The following is a 26,167-nucleotide window of genomic DNA, read 5'->3' on the forward strand; positions in this document are numbered from 1 at the left end:
TTTAGCCAACTATGACCCTTTCTTTCGTTCGTCTTTTAATTTGAAAATATATATTTATTTTTGCACGAATGTGCTGCTCACGTACTGGGTGAAGTGGGACTTGGACTAGTCTGTCTTCATAAGAGTTTTGTGTTGGCATCGCAAAATTTAGGAGATAGATGGGAAGACATCTGGACGTGAGATGTATCGCTGGGAAAATGACTATGACTAATAAGAACCATAATAATAACAACGATTCCGCCTTGATGGTCCCACATGTGCAGAGACCTCAGGGCACCCTTAACAGCGTTTAATAAACTAAATGGCTCACTTTACAGCAAGGCAATATGTCTCCCCCTCCCATGGAGAAGCTCAAGAGAAGAGGAAGCCTGATCTCACCGTCTGTGTAACTCGGCCGAAAGCCGTGTGGATGGAGGCCAGGCTGGTGGTGCCCCATGGGTGCCAAGGAGGAGCTGAGCATGAGTGCCAAGGAGGAGCTGAGCATGAGCGCTGCGGCTACACATGTAGGGGCTCCCACTCCTGCCAAACGTGGGCTCCTTGGGTGGGCACAGCCTGTGCAGGGGGCACCACCAGCAGCATCATCGCCTTCCTGCGGGCAGTGATGCCTCTGGTCATGCCAGGTCCCTTTCCGGGGCCAGGCTGGGTGCGCGCGCTGACATATTAGCAGTCAAATGACATTTAGGGAGCACAAGTCTCACTCCCTCCTGCAGGCCAAGTAAATATCTTTAGTAATGATATTAAATCTCAGATTGTGCTCCTGCACTATGGCAACCACTCAGCCAGCGTTTGCTATCGCTGCTTGTTTCTAACAATTACTTTCATAGACTTTATTTCTTAGAAAACTGTTACTGATCATAATCCTCTGCATGGTATGCCATGAAAATAAAAAATAATAAAAAAAAAAGTCAACCCAGCTTTCAGACCAAGGTTGTAGAACCTGCCGAGAGGGTGGCATGGTGGGTTTTATTTTTGATGGGAAGGTGGCGATGCCAGGCACTGCACTGGGGAATAAAAACCTTTTCTGGCCAGTTAGCCTCCATGGCTTTAAAGCAGCACATGCTCCAAGGCAATTGGCTTGCTCTCCTGGGCAGTATCCGTCACACAAACACGTATATATACATACATACATACATAAAAACTATATTTTTATATATATGTGTGTGCATATATTGTATGTATTTGTGTGTATATGAGTGTGTATATATAATACATTGTGTGTGTGTATATATATGTGCACGTGTATGTGTGTATATACACACACAGACATATATGTGTGTATATACACGTATATCCACACTCCACCCACACCCACCCTCTGAGCCATTGGCTTTTCTTTGCTGCAGCATTGTTTGCTGGGCTGTGGCAGGCTGCCGGTGGCAGTGGCGGGCCGTTGGCCCGTCACACGTGCTTCGCTTCTGTGACAGAAGCAACATATAATTATATTACAAATTAACTTGCAAATGCTGGTAGAGATGTACTCTGCAGGAAAAAAAAAAAAAAAGGGTTTCATCTTCTCTCGTGTCTTGTAGCTGGTCCCTCCAGCACAGTCTGCATCTGTCAGGATCCGTGCCCTGGGAGCACTAATCATTTTTATTAACCATTAAACAAGAAGATCCTTTTTATTTGAAAATGTAAAACAGGCAGGAAGCACTATCTATAGCTGCTAATTCAGGTCACATTAAACGACTCTTCCTCACCTCCTGGCTCGTCCCTGTTCTGCTGAAAGCTCCTGGCCGTAGCGCCCGCTGCCGCCCCACGTCCTGGCCGGGCGCTGCTCTGCCCCGTGCATCTGTGTTCCAAAGCTGGGTATTGTCTGGAATAATTGCACTGCACGTCTGAGTGACCCGACGGAAAGCACGCTCCTGCTGAACCTCTCTGACGGTGAGTTTATGAGGTGTCATACTATGTTTTCGTAACATTTTTCACCTTCCAATCGTTTTTAATCGCATGTTGGGGTGGTGACAGGCGAAGGGGTTGTGACCCCAGAAAAGCAAGCCGGAGGATAGGGTCACATCTGTGCCTGGGGCGGGTTTGGTCACTGGAGGGCTGAAGCCCCCACTCCCACCCTCCTTACCCCTGACGCGGACCAGCCACGCAGGGCTAACGGCTCCCCGGGCCCCGGTGAACTTGGATGGGAGAGGGACTGAAATGAAGGCTCCTACCTGGGCTCGGCTTCCTTCAGCCTCACACTTTATGGACAAAGATGTGGCTGATGCCACCCAGTTCGCGTTATGGAACACGTTCCTCACGTGCTTTTTGATTCTGCAGCTTGGCGGCTGCTGTGTCAGACTGCGGAATATTTTACTGCTTTGTGGCTGGCATTCAAGACGGCAAAAGGAAAAGTTGACAAAAATCCTGCTGCTTTTTTTTTTTTTTAAGACGCATCTTTGTTTTCAACAGCCCTCCTGCTGTGCCAAAGCTGTTAATTAAACTGAAAAGAAAAGAAATTAAGCCCACCTAATATGAAAAGCATTTGAAGGCAAAGCATCAGCCTAAAGACTGGCTGAGTAGGAGCCGGTCATGCCTGTTCATCCCTCCAGCCCGCAGGTGCCAGCAGAGGATGCTTTGGTGGCACTGGCAGGATGCAGTGTCCCAGGCTAAAAAAACCTGAGACTTTTGGCTTCCATGTCAAATAGCACAATTTAACAGCCAGGTGATGGCCCGTCCAGAGCAGCACTATAAATAATTATTATTTTTATTAGTATTAATAAAATGGCTCTAAATACCTACTCGTAACAGCCAGCGTATCTCCATCTACCTTTCAGCCCAGCTGAGGTTCCTGATCACCCACCAGCACCACCGGCCGTGGGAATTCCTGCCTCCAGTTTGCCCTACAAACCTGGGGGGACTGACATCTGTAAGTATCTTGCAACCAACCCTCAGCCCGGTCACATACCTATAAATAAAAGCAAGGGCAGCCCTGGCGGAGGCGCGGTGCCTCCTTTGATGTGCGGTAATGAACTTCGCTTTTAACGCGGGGTTGTAGCTTCCATCCCAACGCAAAAGCGGGAGCTGCGGAGAAGCTGCATGCCTAATAAGGGGTGAAAGCAAGGCTGCGGCGCGAGATGCGTCTGATGTCGGATGAGAGGGAAGATAGCCTTTAATCATTTTGTTTTCAAAGAAGCTTTAGAGAGCTCTTTGAAGATGAGGCTTTTTGAGAGCTGCTTCTGGAAAAGAGGTGGTGGTGAGACACGGTGCCCACCTTCTGCCCACGTCCCCCCGCCCCCACGCTTAACCTGGGTGTGGGACATGCACGTGCCCACGGGAATGTCTGCAACGCTGAGTTGATCTTGTGCTGCCCAGGAAGATGAGACCCTACAGCAGCAAGGAAAAGCTTCCTCGGTGTCTTTTCATTGGAACTAATCGCCGTTCTTTGCGTGCGGAGGCAGGCGGGGTAAGGGGGCCAGCAGCTAGCATAGGATGTCCAGCCTCACTTCATTAATTACTCTATTTTTGTAAGGATAACGTTCTCTAGATTGTGTCTTACTGTCATTGGATGAAAGGGGATGATAATGAACATCCGAACAGACTTTATTTTAAGGAAAAGCATCCTGATGGCAGGATGTGGATGCAGTGCCTGTCCTGTAGCTCAGCACTGGGGCTGTACAGCACCTACCCAGGTGACTTCTTTATGGGCTGGGATCTGGCACAGCGGGCTTATTTGCCTGCATCTGCATCTGAAGGCTCCAAGGGGTTTAACATCATCTGAACATCCCTGGATTTATTTTGCATACCAAGGTCAGGGTGCTGTTGAGTTGAACGCGTCACGTCCAAAACAAGCACACGTCTTCGAGCTCCAAAAATGCTACAGGCTGAGAGGAAAAGCCTTGGGAATGTGTGCCAGCAGCCCTGGTTTTTACCTTAGCTCAAGTGGTTTGGCTTCAGTAACCAACAGCCAGGCTGGCATGTGGCCACAGTTTGTTGGGACGCTGGTGGCATCAGCTGCCCCTAAGCTGTCCTGAGCGTGGTTTTATGGGTCTTCTCAGTGGTGGTGTACCTTTAGGTCTTTTCTCACAGAGCTTGGATAGCAAGTGTGTGCTGGTACGTGGGGTTATTTACAGATGCCACAGCACCGAGACAAAAAAAAGCCTATGAAACAGCCAAAATAAACGAGTTACTGCGCCCCTGAATAAGGAATGACACCACACCCATCGGCATTACTCTTGCTGGTGTAAGAGCGCACTAAGAAGCGGACAAATGGCAATACATTGGCACTCCTCCACGCAGCTGTGGGTGGATGAGCTGGGCTCTGCCTCCGCACGTGGCACTGTCCCCATGGCCATGGCTTCACCCGGCCAAGTCCTTGCATGCCAGCCCACCTCGCTTCATTTTGTGAAGTTAAACTGCACGAAGATTTTCGTGTCTTGAGTTCTGGCCAGCCTATGCTTTTTTTTTTTTTTAAAAAAAAAGCCAATTTCCATTCCCTTCAGAAAAGGAGAAAGCAGCCCCAAATCCACTTCTCCAAATCTGCTGCTGCGTTTGGTGCAAGTTCTGCGAATGTTCTCTGTAGAAATCTCCGTTCCTGTACACACAACCCCAAGACACGGGTATTTTCGGACTGCGTGCCCCTACCAGCGTGTGGAAGGTGAAGTCTGAAAGGCCCAAAGGCATCTGATGTTCGCTCGAACCTGTCCTCTGTGCATTAAAACCCAAACCACTTTCCCCTTTGTGCCCTCCGGTCTGTGGCAGATACTTAACAACCGGCTGTGTTCTCGGCGGTGTGCCGGCTTTGTGACAGGCGCTGCGGCGGGGGACACAGCTAATAACACCGCTCCAACGCCGGCTGTTCAGGGATTAAACGCTGTGCTGCACGGCAAAAGCAAGGCAAATAACTTCGGGAAGTCTAGAGACGGTGTGTCGGACTCCTGTTTTCGCTCCTGAGCGACGCTAGGCTATTTTAGGTGAGGCCAAACCTTGCCTTGTTTTAATTAGGTTTATTGCTATAGCTACACGGCTGTGCGGATGTGCTAACATTTGATTTTTGTATCTAATGTAAGTGACTGAAATAAACAATCCAGATCTGATAGTCCCAGTGGGGGGGACTGACATTTGGATTCAGCTTAAAATCCATGGTTTTGAGGCTTGTTAGGCTCCAACACCTCACTCGGAAAGCACAAAGCGTGGGGAGTGTGGGGGGGCTGGAGGGCAGAGCTACATTTGCCCTCTCCAACCTGTTCGTCAAGCCAATGCTGAAGTGCTCCTCGGAGGCATCGGCTGCCATCACTGCGTTGGGTTTTAGCTGATGGAGGGATCTGAAGAGGGGCATGATAATGCCACTGAGGTATCGGTTTAATTAACGAAGCTTGCCAAGTCTCCTTACGAGTCCTCCTGTGCCACCAAACCCGTACAGCCGAGTGCTGTTCCTCCAGGCTGCCCCTCTACTGCTGCACACTCCGACCCAGCACCAGCGCTCTTCTAATCTGAAAAGAAGCCTCGGCAATCGGAGAGCGGGGGGTGAGGGCTGAGGAGCAGAGAGCGGCTGTACGGCCCCTCGTCCCAGCCCACAGCTGCGGGAAGCAGATGGTCCCTATGGGGCCAGCAGCCCAGCGCCGGAGAGCTGCCACACGCCGCCGTCTGTGAAAGCGCCGCGCTCCCACTCCCATCAATCAGCACAGACCAGGTGCCTGGAAGCATCTCTTGCCAATCGCCTTTTATTACCTTTAAAAAGCCAAGAAACCCAGAACAAGACAAAAACTGAGACGGTGTGAACATCATGCAATGGATTCACTTTAAAGCAGGCTGGGAGGGGGAGACCAAAAGCCGTGTTAGAGTAGAAGTATTGCTTCACCTGTGTCTGAAGGCCAGACCGGGTGGACTGTCACCGGTGGGGTTGGTGGGGACTGTTGTGAGTGATCAGACCGATGCTGAAGCAGGAAATGGAAACACACTCATGAGCCATCAGCCCGGGTAACCCCAGATCTCATTTCGACCCCAGTGCAAGTTCTCATGTGGTGATGACGGAGAGAAACATCCTAACTCTTGTTATGGGCACTTTCTGCCTAGGCAAAGACTCTTTGGAGAGGAGTGGCACAACGAATACCGTCACAAGGGCTTTTGTAGTTAACAATTCTGTTGTTTAGTGTGATTACTACTCCAGCAGTCAATTAGTGGAGTGGATGTTATCCTGCAGGAGTGGAGTTACTGTGCTCTGCCCTTCAGTTTCACTCTGCCGTCTTCAAAATTCATAGCACAAACTAGAGCAATATTGGCTTCTCGAAAGACCGTGTTTTGGAGAGTTTCAGCTACCATGGAAATAACTTTGCGTCTTGTCCATCATGTGGATGTGACAAAACACATGCCCTTATTTTCCTGAGGTATAGCCAACATTTGAGTTCATTACATTTAATGGAGTAGGGTCACCCATAAAGTTATTCATAAGGTATTTTCTGAGTGGTTTTCACCTTCTCTTTGCAAAAATAAATTATATCAGCATGTTCGCGAGGTACAAATGGTGCTGGCATTTCAGCTGTTATTATGTTATTAACTTTTTTAACCTAATAATTTTCAATCAACAGTAAGAAGCAATTTTCACTCACTCCAGTGACCAGAGTTGGAGATTCTGCAAGGGTTCACCTTGACAGACACCTAATTCCCTCCCAAATCGAAACATTGCCCCCGACACTCCCATCGTGGTTACCGAGAATTTCCATTTCCCCTTCGGTTAGGATTTAATTTAGAAAGCAAAGACTTCCTAAGCTATGGGAGAGTAAAGATAGATGGTATGGGAGAAGAAGGCTGATGAAATGTAGTTGACTCCGGATCTGAAATATTTTATCCCTCCTCAATGTAGGTTAAATTATTCTTCACCTTTCCCACATCCATAATTGTCGCTGATCTTGGACCAACTCAAAACCCTACTACTGAGTTCAGTAGACTCAAAATTGCCACTAGAACTGGAAAAAGAAAAAAAAAAAGAAGAGATTTGTTAGTGTCCATATACAATATCCCAGGACTATACACAGCTATGAGATACAGCAAATTTAAGAAAGGCAATTTTTTTCTCATCACTGAGTATTTATTATATATAACAAATACATGAAAAAGAAAAAACTATATTGTGTGATATAAATAGTTTATTTACATTACAGAAAAACATCAAGACAATGTATACTATTTCAAATATATCCATACATAATCAAATATAGCTGTAGTACATGTTCTCATTGGTGTAGATTACCACAAATGCAAGGCAACATGTGTAGATCTTGTCTTAATCTTTTGTCTATAATACTGTATTTTGTAGTCCAAGCTCTCTGCAGTTAGTTTTGCCATTGTGGAAACATGCGCTCTTTAAATTAACCTTGTCGATGCTCTTGTTGTGTTGTCTGAACTGTAGTGCCCTGTGTTTTGCTTCTGTCTGTGGATTCTGTTGCTCCTGGGACATTTCCTGGAAAAGAGAGTTGTGAGAATACACAGCTCTTAACAACGCGTCTGCTCGAGGGGCGGCGCGGGCGGCAGTGGACCTGAGCGGTTGAGAGGTGTCCTCTGGCCCTCAGCGCGTTCTTTCTTCAATGAACCGAAAAGGGCTGGCTAATGGCCACGGTACCACAAAAAAAAAATAAATCCCCAAATCCCACAAGGCATACTGCAAACAAAAATATGGCGAGGGAAATTTTCCAATTCCTGCTCCTTACTGGGGAGTTGTGGCGACTCCGCTGCGCTGCACTAGCTCCTACTGCACCGCACCTCTGGGTTGCAGTTCGGCTCATCTTTAAACAACAGAATCATTTTCAGTGAGATTTAGGATGGTCTCGCGCTCACCTGCTCGGCGTCCCGGGTCTGTGAAGTATTTACAAAGCAGATGCAGGGGCTGCCTTTCCGAGGAGCTAAGTGTCCGCAATCCCTATCAGTCTCCATGGAAATGCTCCCTGCTCAGGTCATTAGCGAGCAGCTACTTTACTTACGGGTGCCTGCACCGCGCTACGCTCCTCACATGGCTGCTTGGCTTAGCGCGGAAAGCAATCGCACGGCAAAGACAAAATCTTATTTTCCTTTGGATGGCTGCAAAAGCAAATCTCTTCTGCCTCAGGGCCTCACAGTGCTCCTCAGCAAGGGCAAGTTTCAACCTTTTACCTGCAGCAGTGTCGGCTATGGGGGCTGCTACGAAGCACTTCCCGCTAATAGAAAGATAAGAGCTGTTTCTGGATTCCTCCCATGGAAAGATGCTCTTAGACGGAAAGCATGGAGAAGTTTAGCCCCAGGTAGAAGCTGCAGGAAGTTCTAAGCAGCTGAAAGCCAAGAGGGTTATGGCAGAAACTGTCGGGCAAGCAGAACCACAGTGGGGTGACCAACACCCACTAAAAACGCTTTCTGCATTTATGGTACCGGTAGGAAACCGGTGAGCTACAGAAAATCAACCAGCAATAAAAATGGCCCTTTACCCAGGGTGACCTTGTTAACTTTTTGTGCAGGAGGAAGAAGAAGCTGTTCCTAATTTGGCCACGTGTTTGTCTTTTTTCTTCAGCTGAAGCTCAGTATGAGTTTTAGCCTGGGTCGCCTCTTTCTGCCCTCTGCGTGGGCAGCTACGCAAGGACTGAAACACCCGCTTGGAGTGGCATGACGGAAAGCCCCATGATACTCCAGATCATACTGACATGGAAAAAAAATCCCTTTCTATCAGGGTAACTTGCTTTTCTGTTACCGGGAGGCTTTCAGTGGCCCTTGCCTTCAGCTCTGTGTCAAATAATTAGCAAAATAGAGTGAAATAACTTTTTACTGACTCCTTAAAAAGGCCATTTTTGTTTTTTCCCTGTTGAATGGGGGTGACGCTATAGCTTTGTGACGCCAACTGAAAGGCTAAACAAGAGCATAAGGACTTTTGAAGCATTTCAAACTGCTGAAATACAATTATATAAGTGTCTAACAAAATATGGGTCAGATTGTCCTGACTTGCCTCACTTTTAAGCCAACGGGACCACCCCCTCATGAGAAACTGTATGGCTGTGTGCTATATTTTGCCTCGTTCCTTTCTTGGAAGCAGTAAAGTAGGCTGCTATCATTACTCCAGGAAAAATAAGCCTGTGTCTGCAGCGCTCTGGGAGGTCACGGCGGAGCTCTCATTATGAAACCAATGCAGACTTCAGCTGGTTCGCGATTTCACGACAAACTCATTATTCACCGTGTGTTCCTAAAAAGGCGATCAAACTTTCTGAGTGAGTCAGGGAGCCGCTGTTAGCAAACACAGGGCTGATTCACTGAGCCATGCCGACAGCCTCCCAGCCCTGCCATCCCCCGGTGGCCTCTCCCACCCGGCCAGCCAGACGCCGTGCAGCAGGACCTCGCAGCGCGCCATGGCAGGTGTCACCAACCCCTGGAGAGATGGCACTGCGAATCCTGCTGCAGCGGCCGTCAGCCGCGCGGGCTGGCCAAGCTGCCGGGGTTCCTCCCGAGTCCCAGAGGATGAGGATTCACACCAGAAGGCACAGCCCTGCTTTGCCCCAGCACTCGGCCACGTGAAGCAGGGTTGGGGAGCCAGCTGTGTGAAGCCACAGTGGGCACAACCAGACTGGTTTTGTAATAAATATCTTGGTACCAGGATTGTGGTACCAGGATATTGGAGATATCCCTGTTCCTTGCAGGGGGGTTGGACTAGATGACCTTTGAAGGTCCCTTCCAGCCCTAACCATTCTATGATTCTATGATTCTATGATTCTATGATTGTCAGCTATCCCAGGTGAGGCAGCGTGCGTTCCCAGAGAACAGTGGATATCGACTGCTCCAGGTGGAAGCAAGGAGATGAGATCTCACAGGTTCTTTCTCAAAACTGACACTGATGACTGTCTGTACAGTCACTTAGTCCAAGGTTGAGATGAATCAATTCAAACATAGAGATTACTCCAATTAAGATAACTAAAAAGCACCTTTCAAACAAAAATGCCCATGTTTTAATCACATAATACACTATGCTACCAATTGCTGGAAGCCTGGGAAGGCCCCAAGGCCAAGTACTGACATCACAACTGCTTAAATTCAGTGCTATTGCATTTACAGGTAAGGTGTGTCTGAAGTGCATCTGGGTTTCCTAAGAGGGGTGTTGGTATTTAACCAGCTTTTTAGGCTTAATCATCTGCTAAAATTGAGTGACAGCTTTTCCTTAACTCTTTAATCAAAAGTTCTTTGTAGTACTCTGTGTGGGGGATGCTTTCATTTAGGAACACAGCAGTTTTATCAATGTAAACTAGGTACTGGAGCATAGGCTGCCTGCCCTCCCTCCATTGAAGCTTGCTTGCAAGCTTGAGTTACTCACAATGTGATTCATAGCAGGTAAATCACATTATGCATTCATTTTTAATCAAGTTATTTCTTCACATAAATAAGACTGCTGTGACTAAACATTAGGGAAGCACTAAAAATGCAAAGCTGTAAAGAAAACTGCTGAGAATCATTATGACACTAGGCCATACCTATATTATTTGCCATCCTCCTTCACTTTTACCATTGCTTCTCTTGCTTTACCTCTGAGCTAAAAGTCCTCATGCCTCATTGCTCCATCTCCCCTCCGTACCTCTTGGCCTCCAGTCCCTTACTCCTCCATTCCAGCTGCTTATTTCCATTGCTGGCACTAGCGATGAGTAGCCAGGTGGCCAACCTCATCAAGGAACCGAGCTGCTTAAAAACAAATCATCGTTTCTGTTGAGTTTTCAGCTGAACCCATCCCCTGACCAGGTTCGTTGTGTGGCACAAGAGCTTTGACAGGACCAAGTGCCCAGGAGCCAAGGGAAGGGGCAAGGGCAGACCGTCCCTGTCAGCAGCACAGCTCATTTATCCAGATTAAAGTGTGTACGCAACAATGGTCCTAAAAGTGGCCGGGAACTGCTCAGAGACTTTCAGAAATGGAGGACACCCTGTAGATTTGTACCACTGTACAGGTATGATTTTAAGAGCAAGAACAGTAACAACGGCTAAAAGATTTACGCTGGTAGTCTTGTGCGGCTCAAATGCAGGGTTTGGACACAGTGCACCTAATTCATTTGACAAATTAGTTAGGTTGAACTGCACTGAAAGGAGCGGCCAAGAATCTGGCTGCAGGGGCCTCTGAATGACTGAAGTTTCCCTTCTTTCTCCCAGGAAGCTGGTAGGGTGATTTGAGCACTTTCAAGAGTTCAGGATATGGAGTTCAAACCAGTACAGTCAGGCTCTCCAAAGCAGATGACTTGAAAAACTCAATTACTTATGCATATGCTGCCACAATGCTCTCCTGTCATGTGGATTTCTCTTAGGCCACTTAAAAGTACGCTTTTGCAAATGTATCTCGAATCGTTATGCCGGATGGAGGATGCTCTGCAGTAATTACATGCATTATAGAAAAAAAGGTCAAAAGATCACAAATTAACTTGGTTACCAAGTGTGCGGGAAAAGGTACCAGCTACGTATGAAAACAGTGTGATGGGTAATTTGCATTACAGTACCAGCTCGCTCAGAGCACACTGTCTTCATTCTCCAACATAAAGTATTCTGCGTTACTGCATCAAGGTGACAAAACTCGAGTCACTCGACCAACCGATACAGAGCATTTCTTCCGTTACTAGACCATCTTCTTTTTCTTACTACACACTACATTTTGGGTTGTTTGAATTACTTCTGTGAATATCACCACAATGTAATCTATTGCCTCATTTGGCATTTACTGTTTAGTTGGTGGACTCAGCTTAGCCAAAAAAAGCAGCTGTTTCATCAGATGGTTTTGTTTTATGTCTTTAGGCCAGAGAAGGACTTAGGATTTTTTTGGGGCTGTCTTTCCTAGAAACAAATGCCACACTTGTCTTCCAGCCAGGTAGTGCAACATAGGGACTGAGATGTATTAGAGATTTTATTTTCAACACAGGTATGATACCTGTTTTTTATTTTGCTATCTTTTTAGAAGAAATTTATTTCTAAGAGAGTGATTTAGCAGTGTTGGTAGCTAAGTGAACCTAACCTCATGATTTCTGAGAGAAGCCTGAAGACGCCTCGAGTTCAGAACTTACCCCAAGCCCTCCCAGGGAGAGTAACACAGTTCAGTGGGGAAACAGAGCAGCAGGTGTAGGAGGGGAAGGATTGCTTTTACCCCTCTTGTTCTGAACCACCTCGGGGCTGTCATTTCCATTCAGACAAACCCTTCCTCCTCATTAAAGAAAAAATAAACCATATTTAGCTTGGTGTGCCACCATCTAGTGAAGACCTTAAAACATGAGCAGTACCTTTGAACATGTATACAAGCCTAATGAAATCATTTAATCAATGGGATTGCAAACAGGCTTAAAAATTTGTATGCTTTGCCTGATTAGGACTAAGGGAATGGGCCCTTGAGGAAACCAGATGGAGATATGATTAGTTTTATTAAGTGTTGATCCAGCTGCTGTATTTATATTCCCCTTATTTATATGAATAATATTTGTCCAAGCATCTGAATACGAAACAGGAAACTTCATTTGCTCTAGGCACCTACCTAAGTTTGATTAAGATGGAAGTAAAAACTCAGTTATAATAGCAAAGCAAGACTGGCTGGCCGGACCAGACGGTATCTTCTGTTTGTTGGTGAATTAAATAGCATTTGTTATCAGTAGCGTCACCGCAGAAATCTGTATAATCAGTGCACAAAGCAGGAAAAACAGAAGTCTTTTCTTTTTCTATTGCAAAGTATCAGAGATACTGACCTTGTAATACAGAGGACTACAACACAGATGATAGCAATCTGGATGGTTCCAATCACAGCTGCTATTAAGACATACTGAAATCGTACTGGACCTGGAACCACATATAAAACGCTGTAGTCCTTTTTTTCACAGTGTTGTCCAGTATAGCCGGCATCACATCTGAAACGAAAAATATTTCTTCCAGTTATACCTGCTGCTTTTGAAGAATGTCAGAACAAATAATATCTGAAAAAAAATAGTGGTGGCTTAAGTGCATGCTTATGTGGGGTTTTTTGAAGGATGGACCCCTCAGAGAGAGCACCGGTTCCTCTTTGGGCCTCTCGGAGGGAAGGTTTCAGGTCCTCAGCATCACCGAGGTCTGCGAGAGTGACCGACACTGCAATAGTGTTGGGATGTGCTCAGGGGACAAGGACTCGTCTAGCATCAAGTGCAAGTACTTGCATGTCATGATGAGAGTCCATTTAGTTCCTTGCACAACATATTTTAGATTTCTCCCTTCCTTTGGGGAGGTGGGGGAGGGTGAAAAGCCATCTAGTTGTGGCTCCTTATGCAGATTACCCCTAAGGAAGTGATAAGCAATCATCCAAGCTCCATATGAAATGTGATTAGATGTTCCTGCAAGTGGATACATCATTTACATTTTGTCTGGTTGCTATAAAAAACCCCTCTGTTGATGCTGCAACCATCCATCCCAATGCCGCCTGCTGCGCTGCTCACCAGTTCCCATCCTGCAGCCTGACATCTCCCCTCTGTGATTTTGGGGAAGAGACAGTGGTTTTCCCATGGTAGCTCTTGCCCTCTTTCCCTTACAAAGCCCAAGCAGGAAGATTCAAAAATCCAGGTCAATGATATCAGCAACCAAAAGAGAGTGAGCCAGATTGCTTGGGCTCCTCTCAGAAGTGTTAGTGGGCCACCAACCCTGATGGATTAAGCCTTGAGCTTCCACCCTTTTCCTCTCCTGCATTCCCACAGCAGCCAGCAGCTTGCAGAAAGGACATTTTCCAGCTGAATGGAGAACCTAAAACACAGCAGCTGCAAACAGCAAAACGTGCCCTGGCTGTTTGTGGGAGCTGGGAGAAGCTGGCTTGCGGATCCACCCTGGGGAATGAGTCTGGTCTATATCTTTGCTCTCCCAGTCCAACATCCCAGCAAAATGTTGTTTCGTGCACAATAGGTCTCTTCTTTGCCACTAGGCTGCCTGGTGGACTTCAGCAGTAATATCCCCACGTCTGCAGGGAGGCGTTTGCTGCACAAACACACGCGTTCACCATTACTCTTCCCTGCCCCAACCTCCTCCAAAGCCACCTCCCGTACGAAGGAGCCACCTTCGCTTCAGCTTGCTGCCCCATGAGCATCACTCCTGCAGTGGCGGGGACGTATCCCTGGTGGCACTCCTCTCCTTCAGACTCAGGAGGCTACCTAGGGGCTTTGTGAAGTGCTTTACAAAAATATATCTAAATATAATTGAAGGGTACTGAATGTTTTTACAATCGCTTAACATTGTGCATAACTCAATACACTTTTGTCACACAGAAAGAGGGACTTTGTTGAATAATTGAAGTCTAATGGGTTTTGTACTATAAAAGGCCATGGTTACCATTCTTTTCCATAGTTTATCTAGAATAAGTGTTTTTGTAAGTCAGTGTTTTCAGGTGTGCAGCCTTTCATCCTTGGGGGGAGGAGGGTTACCTGCAAGACGGTTCCAGCATGTTAGTGGAGTGCTCACACTTGCCGTGCATGCAGAAGCCATTGTAATGCTCTGGACAAGGGATGTAGATCCCTCTTGCACTTTCTTCCAGTTTATTTGCATTCTCTGTGAACACAGGCAAAGGGAAAATTAGCCCGACAATGCAGGATAAGGTGAAACGATGGAAAGAACTCTACGTACAAAAGAAAGGAAAATCAGACGAACAAGGTGTGAAAGATATTGTTTATGGGAAGCAAGAGAAGGGTTTGAACATCTAATTCCTGTCAAGTTAGAGCAAATTCAACACCAGAAAAAATAATTTGGCTATTCAAAACCTGATTACAGAATAGCACATGAAAAATACTTAATAATTTCTGTTACCCTCTACGGACTCTCTCCTTGCACCCAGGCAAGGCCAGGAGGAAGATTCAGGACATTTTCATGTAATATACCATTACAATACGTTTGGTCATTCAGTACAACATATTCAGAAATATAATTTTATGATTGAAGTAGGGGAGCAGGAGTCCGGAGCTGAAGTTTCTCATCAGTGCTGCGTGCCCACGCCCCAGAGCCCACTGGCCTCCTCCCCATCCCACAGCACGGGAACCTTTAAATGAGATTGACTTTCTGGGCCTACTTCTGCAGCTGTTAAATAGTCACTGAGACGGCAAATCCTGGAAAACACTCCCCTCCATGTAGTGAGGAAAATGGAGGCGTCATTTAGTTCTGAAACAGGTATGTGCTTTTACATACCCGTTTACATCATGGGCTGAAATGCAGAGCGTTACTTGCAATAAACTCACACGAATTCTGTAGGCCATGAAAGTGTTAATTAATCTGGGTAATTTTGGCAAATTCTTCCCTTTAACCAATACTTATGATATCTCAGATGGTAAAAATCCTTTTTCTGTGATAGTACCATCTAACTACAATTAATTAAAAACAGAAGAAAAAAATCTCATGATAGATGTCTGAGGAAATGTAGTTTGCACACAAATAAGTTGAAGCATTTGTATCTCCCAAATGAAGTCCCCCAGTGTTATGAAACAACTGCAGTTTGTGTTCTGCCTCCAAGCCAGTCGTGCCAGCAGTAGGTATGCTCAGGTATAATCCCACCTTTGGGAAAAGTGTGTGCGGCGGATCCAAGACTCAGATTTTCATAAAGAATTTCTTCCCTATCGCTGCTGTCCAAGGAGAGCTTTAAAAGTCTCTAACGACTTGTGCTAATAAAGTTGGTTGTATCGTCCTTATGTTAAAACAGGTGAGGTCAAGCTCCCAGCAAACAGGAATGACAGGGTAACCTCGACATCCCTGTAGACAGGCAGCATTAACTTCTTTTTCGTCTTTAGGACTTTCAGGACCTCTGCACTACGGACCATTATTGCACCTTTTTAAATGCACATATGTTGAACACAAACCTGGCTGTCTCTCCTGGTTCCCTGCTTACGTTGGGATATCTGCTCAAGGCTGCCATGAAGGCTGTTGAGGACAAGGCAGCGCAGAAGTGGGCATCACGGTGCAGTGATGATTCCTGGGCTTGGGGCTGACAGTTGTCTCTGGGATGGCACAGATAGGATAGGATGACAGGAGGTGTGCTACAGGCATGGCATAACCTCCTTTGAGAGCTTGCCCAGGAATTTCTGCTACTGGAAAGAGGTGGGAGTAAAGGTCCATTTGGTCTGGCACTAAACGTTTTTGGTTACATATCACCCTCTAGGTGAAGCACTGGCTACCAGCATGTAAAATGTATACATAGAGAGAGTTATTATCCCATCGGGACTTCATATACATTCCTTTTTTCCGCCTAGAAATCTTCCTGGAACAGAAAAATGTGTGACATATGCGAGGTATCAATGGACTTCCCAGTGCACACAAGTAGATCCTGATGTGCTTTGGACTTGTTGGACTCCATACACATGTAGGAATCATCCATGCACCATGTCTGATGGCTTCTGGGTGTGCTGGACCTCTGCTATGGTCCACATTCAAATATATGTCTGTTCTGGAAACTGCAGCTAGAAATACAGGATTGTTATCAATAATTATCAAAATATCACATTTTTTCTATTGTGGAAAATATTACGCTGTTTCCTTTGAATCTTCCATTAGTGGGAGTTTGCTTCCCTTCTGAAGAACAGGAGACTCTCCGTATGTGCATGTGTGCCTGTGTGTAACTCCAGTCCTTCCTTTGGAGGTACCAAGACATCTCCGTGATGTCCGTGCGCCACCACCAACCAGCATGAGGATCCCTCCTCTCAGATGAGCCAGCAGTGTTGCTAAAACGGTAGGACACCATTTGGTTTCATTTTTTTCAAAGGCACGCTTCAAGATGGTGAGGGAAATTGTGACTTTCAGGACAGACGAATCCCCAAGGACTTGAAAGGGAGATCAGGACCTCTCCCAGGCTTGCAGATGCTCTCACTGTGTGTAGGCTGTAGGGTTGGTAAAAAGAGGAATGATTTTTCCTCCTCCTGCAATCATGTGGATAGAAACCATGTTTTCCTTAAAAAGGTCTCTAGTGTACTTGAAAGTGAATCTAGGATCCTGCAGAACTTGTAATTACACCTCTAAGTGTAATGTTATGATGGAAAATGCTTTACTGAATCAAAAATGAGCCGGCCCAAGGTTTGCTAGCAGTTCATAGGATAAACGCTTCATACAGGAACACTTGTCATCTGGCTTAGAAGAAACCACAGAACTTAGGTGCAAACTGTCTGCAGTCCCTCATTTGACTGATGACTCCTCTGAAAGAGTTAGGGATTGAACATAAAGGCAGAGAGGGGGGAAAACCTTCTACGTAGTTTGATGTGTCATTTCAGTCGTTCGAAAGACAGACCACAAGGAAAGCATCGTTTACTTCAAAGAAAGAAGTTCCCCTCCTGTTCCGGTACATTTTGAATTCACCCAAGTAATTGCCCTGCCTCAAACCAAGTTATTTTTCTCATTACATAAAACATTTTTCAGATTCAAAATATAGACCCAAACACCAAGACATTCTTAAAAGTTCCCTCAGGTTAATGAGATATGGTCATGAATGCATCACAGGGTTTACATCACTATGAAACAAGAACTATAAATAACTTCTAAAAAGAGAGGATATTAAATAAAAACATGTTGAAATTATGAATCAAATAAGAACTGTAGAAAATTCAAAAAAAGTAAAAATAATGAAATAAATTAAGACTACAATTTTGGAGTATTTATAAATTCAGTACTGGAGGCAATCCTCACTAATCACATTATAGAACCACCAACCTAGGGAGTCCCTCTACCACACCGACCCTACACCTACAGAGAGCAAAGCTTAAAGGCAAAGTTACCCACTTTTTTCCAAGCAGAGCAGATCAGTATTCACAGAGCAACCATACAGACCAAATTCAGTTAGTCAGGTTTCAGTAAAGTTAAATTCAGTAGCTCCTCTTCAAACATTAGACTTGCTGCATTGTTCTTGGCAACTATGTGTGAAATTTTTATTTGCACTGATTTGTACCTTTTTGTGATGGTTAGAATTTGAGACAAAGCTGTAAAACCTAAAGATAAAAACTGGACTGGCTGGATCGGTCTCTCCTATCTCTGGAAGAATGTAATTCCTGCCATATTTCGCAAAATGCTTCCCTTTTTTATTTTAAAAAGAAATACATGCTCAGCCTCCAGATCAACTGTATTCAGAAACCTTTATCTTGAAGCATTTTTCTGATAGAAAACGTCACTTTGATGAAGCCAACGTCTTCTGCATTTCTGCAACATTTTTTGCATCTTTAGCCTGACATGACATTTCATATTGTTCGCATCTTTTGTTACTGCCAGAACATGACATGATAGCCTATCATACAAGATATACTAGTCAAAACAGATTATTTTTAAATACATTGAGGCCAGATGCTACTTTGTGTAGTCTGAAATGGCTTATCATCTTGCTTACAAGAAGAGTCTCCCAGTTGAGCACTTGCTCTCCAGCCTTTCTGTGGATGGCAGGGAGATGCCGAGACGATGAGCTATTTCTCTGGGGTAAGAAATTGGATCCTGAAAAGTTATCCTGTGTGACTTACCACCCTCTCAGTGATATTGCTTTTGCTGATGGATTATCTTCAGAAACGTTAAATAAATTATTTAAAGCTGTCTTGTCTAAATTCCTTAATATCTATGGCCGTTCGTGCCGTCTGTTAAGAAGCAGCAGAAGAATGAGTCCAGATACGTTTTGTACTCTTTTTGTTTCAATTTCTGGTTCAGCTATGCCTTTACTTAAAAGTTTTTAGGAGCTGAATGCGCACCATTAGGATTCTCAGGTAAATATCTCAGTGGAGGCTGAAACTCAAAAGCCGAAACCATCTGCCAGTTGCAGGACCTGACTCTGCAAGTGATGAGAATGGATGCAGCCAGATTCTTCTCTGGGCAGCCCTCACTGGTCCCCAGCTCCCACCCGAGCTACTGTGGAGCTCTGTTATGCCACTGAACATGTGGAGTAGCTCCACTGACAAACGAATAAATCCATTAGTGCCCTTGATGAGGATTATATGAAGTACTGCTTGGAGTGCCCAGACAATTCTTTCCAGACATAAGTTCCTGCAATCCACTTGGAGAAATTAGGAAAAAAAAAAATCTAGGCAAAAATAGGATTCTTATGTCCAAAAACTGACTGTCAGGCACTTAACAATCAGTTCTGCAGGGCTGATAACTCTGTTGTTCTTTATGTTTGAATCAGTGAGACTTTCTAGGTGATTTCAGGCAGGCAAAGTAGAGGAGCACAGCCTGTAAATTCGCATGTTACCATTTGCACTGTTGTACAGCACGTAATGTTGGAGCCTATGGAAGTAATAACTGCTCATATGAGAAAATATTGGTTCATGTACAGTGTTAATACCTTGTGTACAGTCATCACTGGACTGAGGGAGGTCCAGCAAATACGTCTATTTCATCAAATAAGGGAGAGGATGGTGAATGATGTGCAGCGAAAGCTGTTTTGACACCTATCTCATTGGAAACAGTGGTTAAGGAGAATTGACTTACATAATAATTTAATCTTTTAATGCTGCTGAGGTCAGTCAAATTTGCAGCCGAAAGCTCTCGCTGATATTGAGGTAGTGACTTCTTACACATCATGTTTTCTGAGCACTCATGAAGGAGGAAAGGGATTCTTGGGTCAAATGTATGTCCTTAACCTTCGCAATCCCTTTTGAAAGTGTATCCCTCCCCACTCCTTTTATCTCCTTGGCAGCTCTCCCAAAGAGAGCATAGCATGGGGAACTTACTTAACAGAGCTCTTTGGCTCTCCATGATAGAGACTTGGTGTGGCAGTTCTTATTTGAAATAAAAATAAAGGTCCAGAGTGTATCAACCTGTGGAGCACAGTGGAAGATGCCCTGAGTTTTGTAGAAGAGCTTCAGTGATTGACTAGGGGTAGGAATCAGAATCCTGTGGAAGAGCCTAGGGACAGTCTACGTTACTGTCAACGGCTGCTCTTTTGGGGGAAGAGGGAGCTTCCTCAGCCCTGCAACGTTTGCAGCATCTGCAGAGGTTTGAAGGTCCCTCTGCAAAGTCAGGAGCAATGGGGCTGTGATGGTGTTGTTCCCTCTGAAAGTGCCGAATTGTTTTACCAGATTTTCTGGTACTTCCTCCTCTCTAACAGCATCTAACAAGAACTGAGGTCCCATAGCAACTTATGAGGATGAAGTCGTTAAGCAGGATTCCTACTTACTCGTAATGAAGAAACGTGCTGATAAATCCCAGCTCAGACCCAGCTCTGATGAGAGAAAAGCGATTTCTCTCGAGTCTTTGCTCAACAGCTCCAGACACCCTGCCCTTGACAAAGCTGCCAGCAGCCACGCTGCCGTCCACCACCACAGCCATACCTCCTCATTAACAGCTGCTCAGATCCGGCCTATTAATTATCTTGACGCATATGTTCCCATCTTTTAAAACCTTTAAAACCTTGCACTTGATCTTACGAATTCTTTGGAATGAAGAAAATGTGCACAAGTAACTCGCCTGAAAATCACTGTTTGGGTGGGCGTTGGCGTGAAAATTCCAAAGGAAGTGCTTGCTGCCGTGCAGGGGGGAGCTCACCAGCCCACTCTCCCCGAGAGCTAGTGGAAAGTGAGGCACCAAATGTCAGCTGAAAACGGCTGGCACCACTATGCTGCAGCCCCAGCCTAAATTCATCCTGCAGCCACTCCAAGTACAAACTTCAAGCTAGTCTTTCGACACAAACCGCGCAAAAAATATCATCCCCATATTAGCTACTTTACTGAGAGGGAAAAAAAGAAACGGAACTTTGTGAATTAAACTACATTCGCTTCTTTTCGCAGGCACAAAATAGGCTTGCTCAACATAGTAATTTATTAATTTTAAATGTCCCTATGCAAATGAGTTCCCTGGAATAAGATAACATCCACTTTCCTTTTTAAAAATAATCTAGTGCTTTTTGTGTTTGAGATGATGGCAAGATGTCCTAGTGCACTTGGAAAAAAAATACTGTGCTCTGTCTTTTGCAGTAATGTATCGTAATTATTCAGCCTGCTACCATAATTAATAATAGAAACCAATGAATTAAGACACTAATAATCCCCAGATGTTCAAAATGGAGAACGAAATACTTTCAGCTTGTCAGCATATATATGTGGGCTATGCTATATATGTTAAAGCTATCTCTGAACTTTCGAAATTGAGAAGCACTTTTATTTACATCATCTGTGACTGTATCTTCCTTATTCGAAAAGACTGCTTGAAATTAGGCAACTTGTTAATCATTCTCCTGTACAGAAAAAGACCATTTGTCTACTGAAAACTGAACATAACCATTTTTTTTTTAACCCTCATTCCTTTTTCAGTGGCCGTAATTCAGCTGTATTCACCGGCTGGTGCAGATGCCCTACCCTAGAGCCCATATAGACCCCTAGCAGCTGAGGCTCCTACACACATGAGTAGGTGCTACCAGGTAGCTACTGCAATACAAGGTGCAATACAACCCCAACACAGCACAGTGATACAAGCACCCGCCAGCAACCATTGCTCACGCGCCTGAACTGGAACACCCGGCAATACTGACCAAGCTGAAAGAGAAAAGAAAAAAACGTCATGTGGGCTAACGTGTTGCTCCAAGGCAGCATTCTCTCAGCTTTCAGGTGCTCACGTTAGACACAACTCCTCCCTGAGGTGACCGTTTTATTCAGGGAGGTAAAGCAGGCTGTTGTCTCATCTCGTCTGACTTCCTCTGCTCCCCACCCTCAATTTCATCCACTGACCCCCACCAAAGCCATCAGTAAGAGCGGCAGTCACTGTTATTTAAAGCAGATGCTGCACAAGTACCTCCAGGTTGATTTGAGGACGTCAAGAGGTGACACACTGACCTCTTCCTTCCGCACCTTCACGGAGCGGTTCATCGCTGCGTGTGAACGGCACCTGCTGGCTTTCCAGTCCGGTAAACTGGAAAGGTCTTCAGCTCCCCATACCATCTCTGTGTCAGCTGTCACCAAGTCACCTCACACTACTTTTGTGACAAACTAGACAGGCGGAGCTCTTTAAGACTGCCGCCGCAGGGGCCGGTCTGGAGGCCCGCGATCATCGCTACCGATGCGATTTAATGATGTAGGGCTGTATTGTGGATTTATCAAAGCCCTGGGTAAAGGGGCCCTTACAGTTTGTGCTTCCTTCTTTTGTGCCAGGATTGAATAAATCTGCGCTAACCCCGTTCCTAGAATAGATTAAATCCCTCTTTGTGCTAACTCAGCTGGTCTTTTGTTTTTTGGTGTGCTGCTGACGTTCCCTTCCCTCGGATCCCCCTGTCCAAGAGAGACACTGCCGGCACCATGGGACTGGCTCCCTCCCCCTTCAGAAACCAGTCATGTAAAAGAATGAAGTCGTAGTTTTTCTCCTTGCGTATGATCTCCTTAGGCAGCTCATGACGAAGCCCTTAGAGGATGAGTTAAACTTATTATTATTGTAATTCTGTGTTGAAAAAAAGTTGGTGTCAGTTGAGAGATTGGTGAGGTTCCTGCCAACTAGGCTGTGTGCCTCAAGGCAGAGGGGCGAATGCTGTATTCATCACACGTGGCACGGCACGAGCAGACCGTGGTCACCCCTCTGTGAAAAATCTCTCCCAGTGGCTCGGCCGATGGTTCACCTTCCCTCCCATCCTTCTCTCCTCGGGCTACTCACGAGTGCCAGTGCTGGAGGTGGTCAAAAACAGACAGACCAAGGTTCCTCTCTATGTCCTCCCCTCTGAAAAAGTAAGTCTGAGAGTTGCAATTTACTTTTTAATATCAGATTAAACGGAGATGGAAATAGCATCCTAGTATGTGGATGTCAGCAGCAGAAGATGCTTCTCTATATGATCAAATCGCGTCTCCTTCAGAGCAAGCAGGCATGGATCTACAGAACAAGGCAGAGGGTGGCTAGGAGGGATGCTGCCGTAGGAAGCATCTCTACATTCAGCACTATCTTCCAGGGTCTCCAGAAAGAGGATTTGTCGCACTGTGCGTGTGATGGAGGAAGCAGAGGGCACAGCCCCATGCAGCACATATGAACACACGCCTCTCCCTAGCAGCAAAACCAAAGAGTGGCTATTCACAACCAGTCGGGGTCTAACACCCTGCAACACAGCAATATGAGTCACCTTAGTTAAGTGCTGATTAAAGAACAAACCGCCCTGCCCCCAAACCCCGAAATTGATCCAGTGGTGTCCTGCTGTTTCTGCTTTGTGTGCTACTATGCGATTTCTGTATCAAAGTGGCCTTGCTAGTGCAGCATTGGGAGATTGGCTTATTTATATGTAGATGCAGCTATAAGACATTTCCAAATGCCATACATTTGCATATGAAGGTTCTACTTTTTTTCCTCCTCCGAGTAAAACGGAGTCTGCTGCACTCCAAAGCAGTGCTTTCACTCAATTGTAGCTTTCTGAGAACCATCCTCCTTAAAAGCTTAAAAAAACCTGAAACACCTCATTTTCATAACTTGGCAACCTTGGATATCAATAGTGTCTCCGAGCAGGTGTTTTGATTTATAGCTGAATCTTTGATACCAAACTGAGTACAGAGAGCAAAACTGCAAGACCTTAACATTTCACGTGAAACGGCTACAGATAATCTGCAATACAGATCAATATTTGCAAATAGGCCTCAGACATATGATGGAAGCTTGTGGTCATCTTAAAAAAGGCTGTGGGTCACATTCATTATGGTTATGAAGACAGTATTGATTTTTGTCACTGATCTTTCAGTTGAAAAGAAGGGCAAGAGCTTGTTGCAAGAGCTGCTGAGGAGCTCCGCAACGGCAAACCTAACATGAAACCACCACCGTATGTAACGCTGGGAAAGCCAATGGACATTATATATTCAGCTTTCTCATCAAAGAAAGATAAGGCTGAAGCAGATGGTATGTGGGCAAAGTTTCAACCTGAATACATTGCCTTCTAAAAACCAAGAGCACTAGGAAAACATCCCAATTTTGTGGCACGAGGCGGACGAACACGTTACCTGCGCATTAAAAAGCTGCACGATGCTGGTCCTCGAGATATGTGTTATGGAGGAGCTGGAATAGCTTCCTGTTGGCAGGGTGTATACAGAAAAACAAGAATCCCAGCACCTCTCACGTACCACCTAGCGTGAGTAGTATGAATTATGTATAATACACAGACTGAGCCCTGTCCTCGTACGCGTTTGCGCCGGGATGCGCAGCCAAGGGTGTAAGCTGAAGGAAGCAGTCTTTCAGCATCACCGGGCGGTGTGGGAGTGCTGATGACATGCAGAGCGGATGGCGGAGTCACCAGGCATCAGCTCTCCCTCCCTCTCATAGCTCAGCTCTGCTCCACTGCTGCGAGCGGATCTCCTCCACATCCCTACTACCTCGGGGGTGGGCAAACACCGAGCTGAGGATGAGCCTCCCCTTTGAGCTCCTGGTCCATCTGCTGTTGGGGGACAGCGACAGGTGCTTCCTGACTGTGACAACAGGCGCAACAACCCCTGAGAGTCACCTTTAACCATGTCTGTGGTCTTAGCTCATAGAGTTTCACCCATCCGTCACTGCATTTCTAAAGGACTTCATCCTCCTTGCCCGCCCACTGGTAGATAGCATCAAATATGACAAATGGGATGAGGTGCCAGAAAGCTGATAAATACTTTTGATACGGCCCTAAAAATAGTGAAGAGATATTTGCACCCTTCTGACACTTCTCCAAGAGTAGATGGATATGCATCACCTAAGTTTTAAGACGGGTGTCAAGAATATTGATGTGTGGAGGGAGCAAGATCGTTTCGCTGGCACTGCCCTGGGGAACAGTCGCATGACTAATGATGTCTCCCGTCTCCCGGACGCGGCGGGTGTGTGGGGACGAGGCTCGGGCAGGGCTGCGCGTTCGGTGTCCATCCAGAAAAAAGGGGTTCTGGTTGCCAGTTCAGCTCTGTCCACCTAGGATGTACCTCTTCTTCTGTGGGGATGATGAAATGGGAGAAACGGGGTGCATGTGCTCTCAGTGGCTGGTAGAATCTTGCATGGCTGGCGGGGACACCGCTCACAGCAGGGCAGGCTGTGACCGCTGTACGGCTCTGAAGGACTATACAGGAATTAAAGTAAGGGCTTATTTCATAAACGCAATGGGATAAAACACGCAGCATGGTTCTGATGGAAGAAAATGATAGATTGGGTAAGAGTTACAAACAATAATTTTGGTGCAGATTTGTTCTAGAGGACTAGTACAACAGGGCGTACTAGTGCCCTAAGTTATGGCCTCGCAATTGCTGCCAGGCTAACTCCATACATGATTGAGCCCAGTGTGTTTCTGGGAGCACACCCTGTAAATTTAATTTAGGGTTTTCAAACCATCTCTGGCAATGTGGAAGTCAAACTCAGTTTTTCCTCTCCTCTCCAATCCCTACAATAACGTAGATTCCAAAGGTCTCAAATCCACACATGCAATCCCAGTGCCCTGAAGTTATTCCCTCTTTGGCATCTGTGCAGGTGGCTGGCAGAATTTTAGTATTGATGCAACTGCTGGCTCTTCCAGTTTTTAAGGAGCACATTGATTATAATTGCTTTTAAGCAATTTAACTGTGGATTAAGAAAGCACGTTTTCATGTTTGTATGGAGACGCACTTATCATCTGTACCTGCCTGCCTATACTCAGAGGAACGCACGTATTTAAGGTAACGCGAAGCTGCATTTTCCATCAATCCTCACCCTGTCTCTTCAGCTATCTGAGTGGCTTTTACTGGCAGAAAGATTGGGCAGGCGGTCAATGAAACAGAACAGGAGCTTCGTTTTGGGAAAATGCTGCAAATAAAAGCGCACCCTGATTCAACTACCAGGCTGTCCCCTAATTTCCAATAGGAGCTCTGGGTCTGAATGCATTGTTTCCTGCAGACATCAATGGATGGCAAGAAGCAGTATTTGAAAAGGTCTCTGGCTTATTTTTAGGCCTGCCAGCATGATGTTACGAGAATTTACTTTTTGGTTGCCTACCTCAAAGAAAGTCAAAAAATTACAACTGAAAGCAAGTGTGAATGGCAATGCTGCTGGAGAGGTTTGACGGGAGGCATGGAGATGGAAAGGTTACCCAGGTACGTGACAGAGCGGACAAGTAGGTCAGGGATGTCATTTTGGCCTCAAGGCGTTTCCTTCAGTCCTCTTGACAACCTGAAGGTTTCACAGCCCTAGTTTTGTACTAATTTTATATTCAGTTCTGATTACTAAAAGCAGGGTTTTTTTTTCTTGTTTTTTGGGGCGCATATCAGTGAAGTACTGCCAAGCTGGAGTGTGACACCCATTTGGCTCTCTTCCCTCCTTTCTTATTTTCCAAGGTAGCATCTGTGCTTGTAAAAACATGCCATCCGAGAGAATTTATCCAGGA

At 45.7% G+C, this 26,167-nt stretch overlaps 1 protein-coding gene across 1 annotated transcript in view; it reads right to left on the reverse strand.

Moving 5' to 3' along the window:
• Positions 1-6,796: 6,796 nt before the first annotated feature.
• TMEFF2 (transmembrane protein with EGF like and two follistatin like domains 2) overlaps positions 6,797-26,167 on the reverse strand; it is a 134,132-nt gene continuing 114,761 nt past the window's right edge. Inside the window, exons 8-11 of the mRNA XM_086615754.1 lie at positions 14,325-14,448; positions 12,636-12,794; positions 7,301-7,387; positions 6,797-6,893 (exon numbers count right to left, since the gene is read on the reverse strand). Of these exons, the coding sequence (XP_086471880.1) occupies positions 6,797-6,893; positions 7,301-7,387; positions 12,636-12,794; positions 14,325-14,448 (467 nt within the window). The remainder of the gene's footprint in view (positions 6,894-7,300; positions 7,388-12,635; positions 12,795-14,324; positions 14,449-26,167) is intronic.

Source organism: Tauraco erythrolophus, chromosome 8 (assembly GCF_009769465.1).
Source record: "Tauraco erythrolophus isolate bTauEry1 chromosome 8, bTauEry1.pri, whole genome shotgun sequence".
In the NCBI taxonomy this organism is placed as follows: domain Eukaryota; kingdom Metazoa; phylum Chordata; class Aves; order Musophagiformes; family Musophagidae; genus Tauraco; species Tauraco erythrolophus.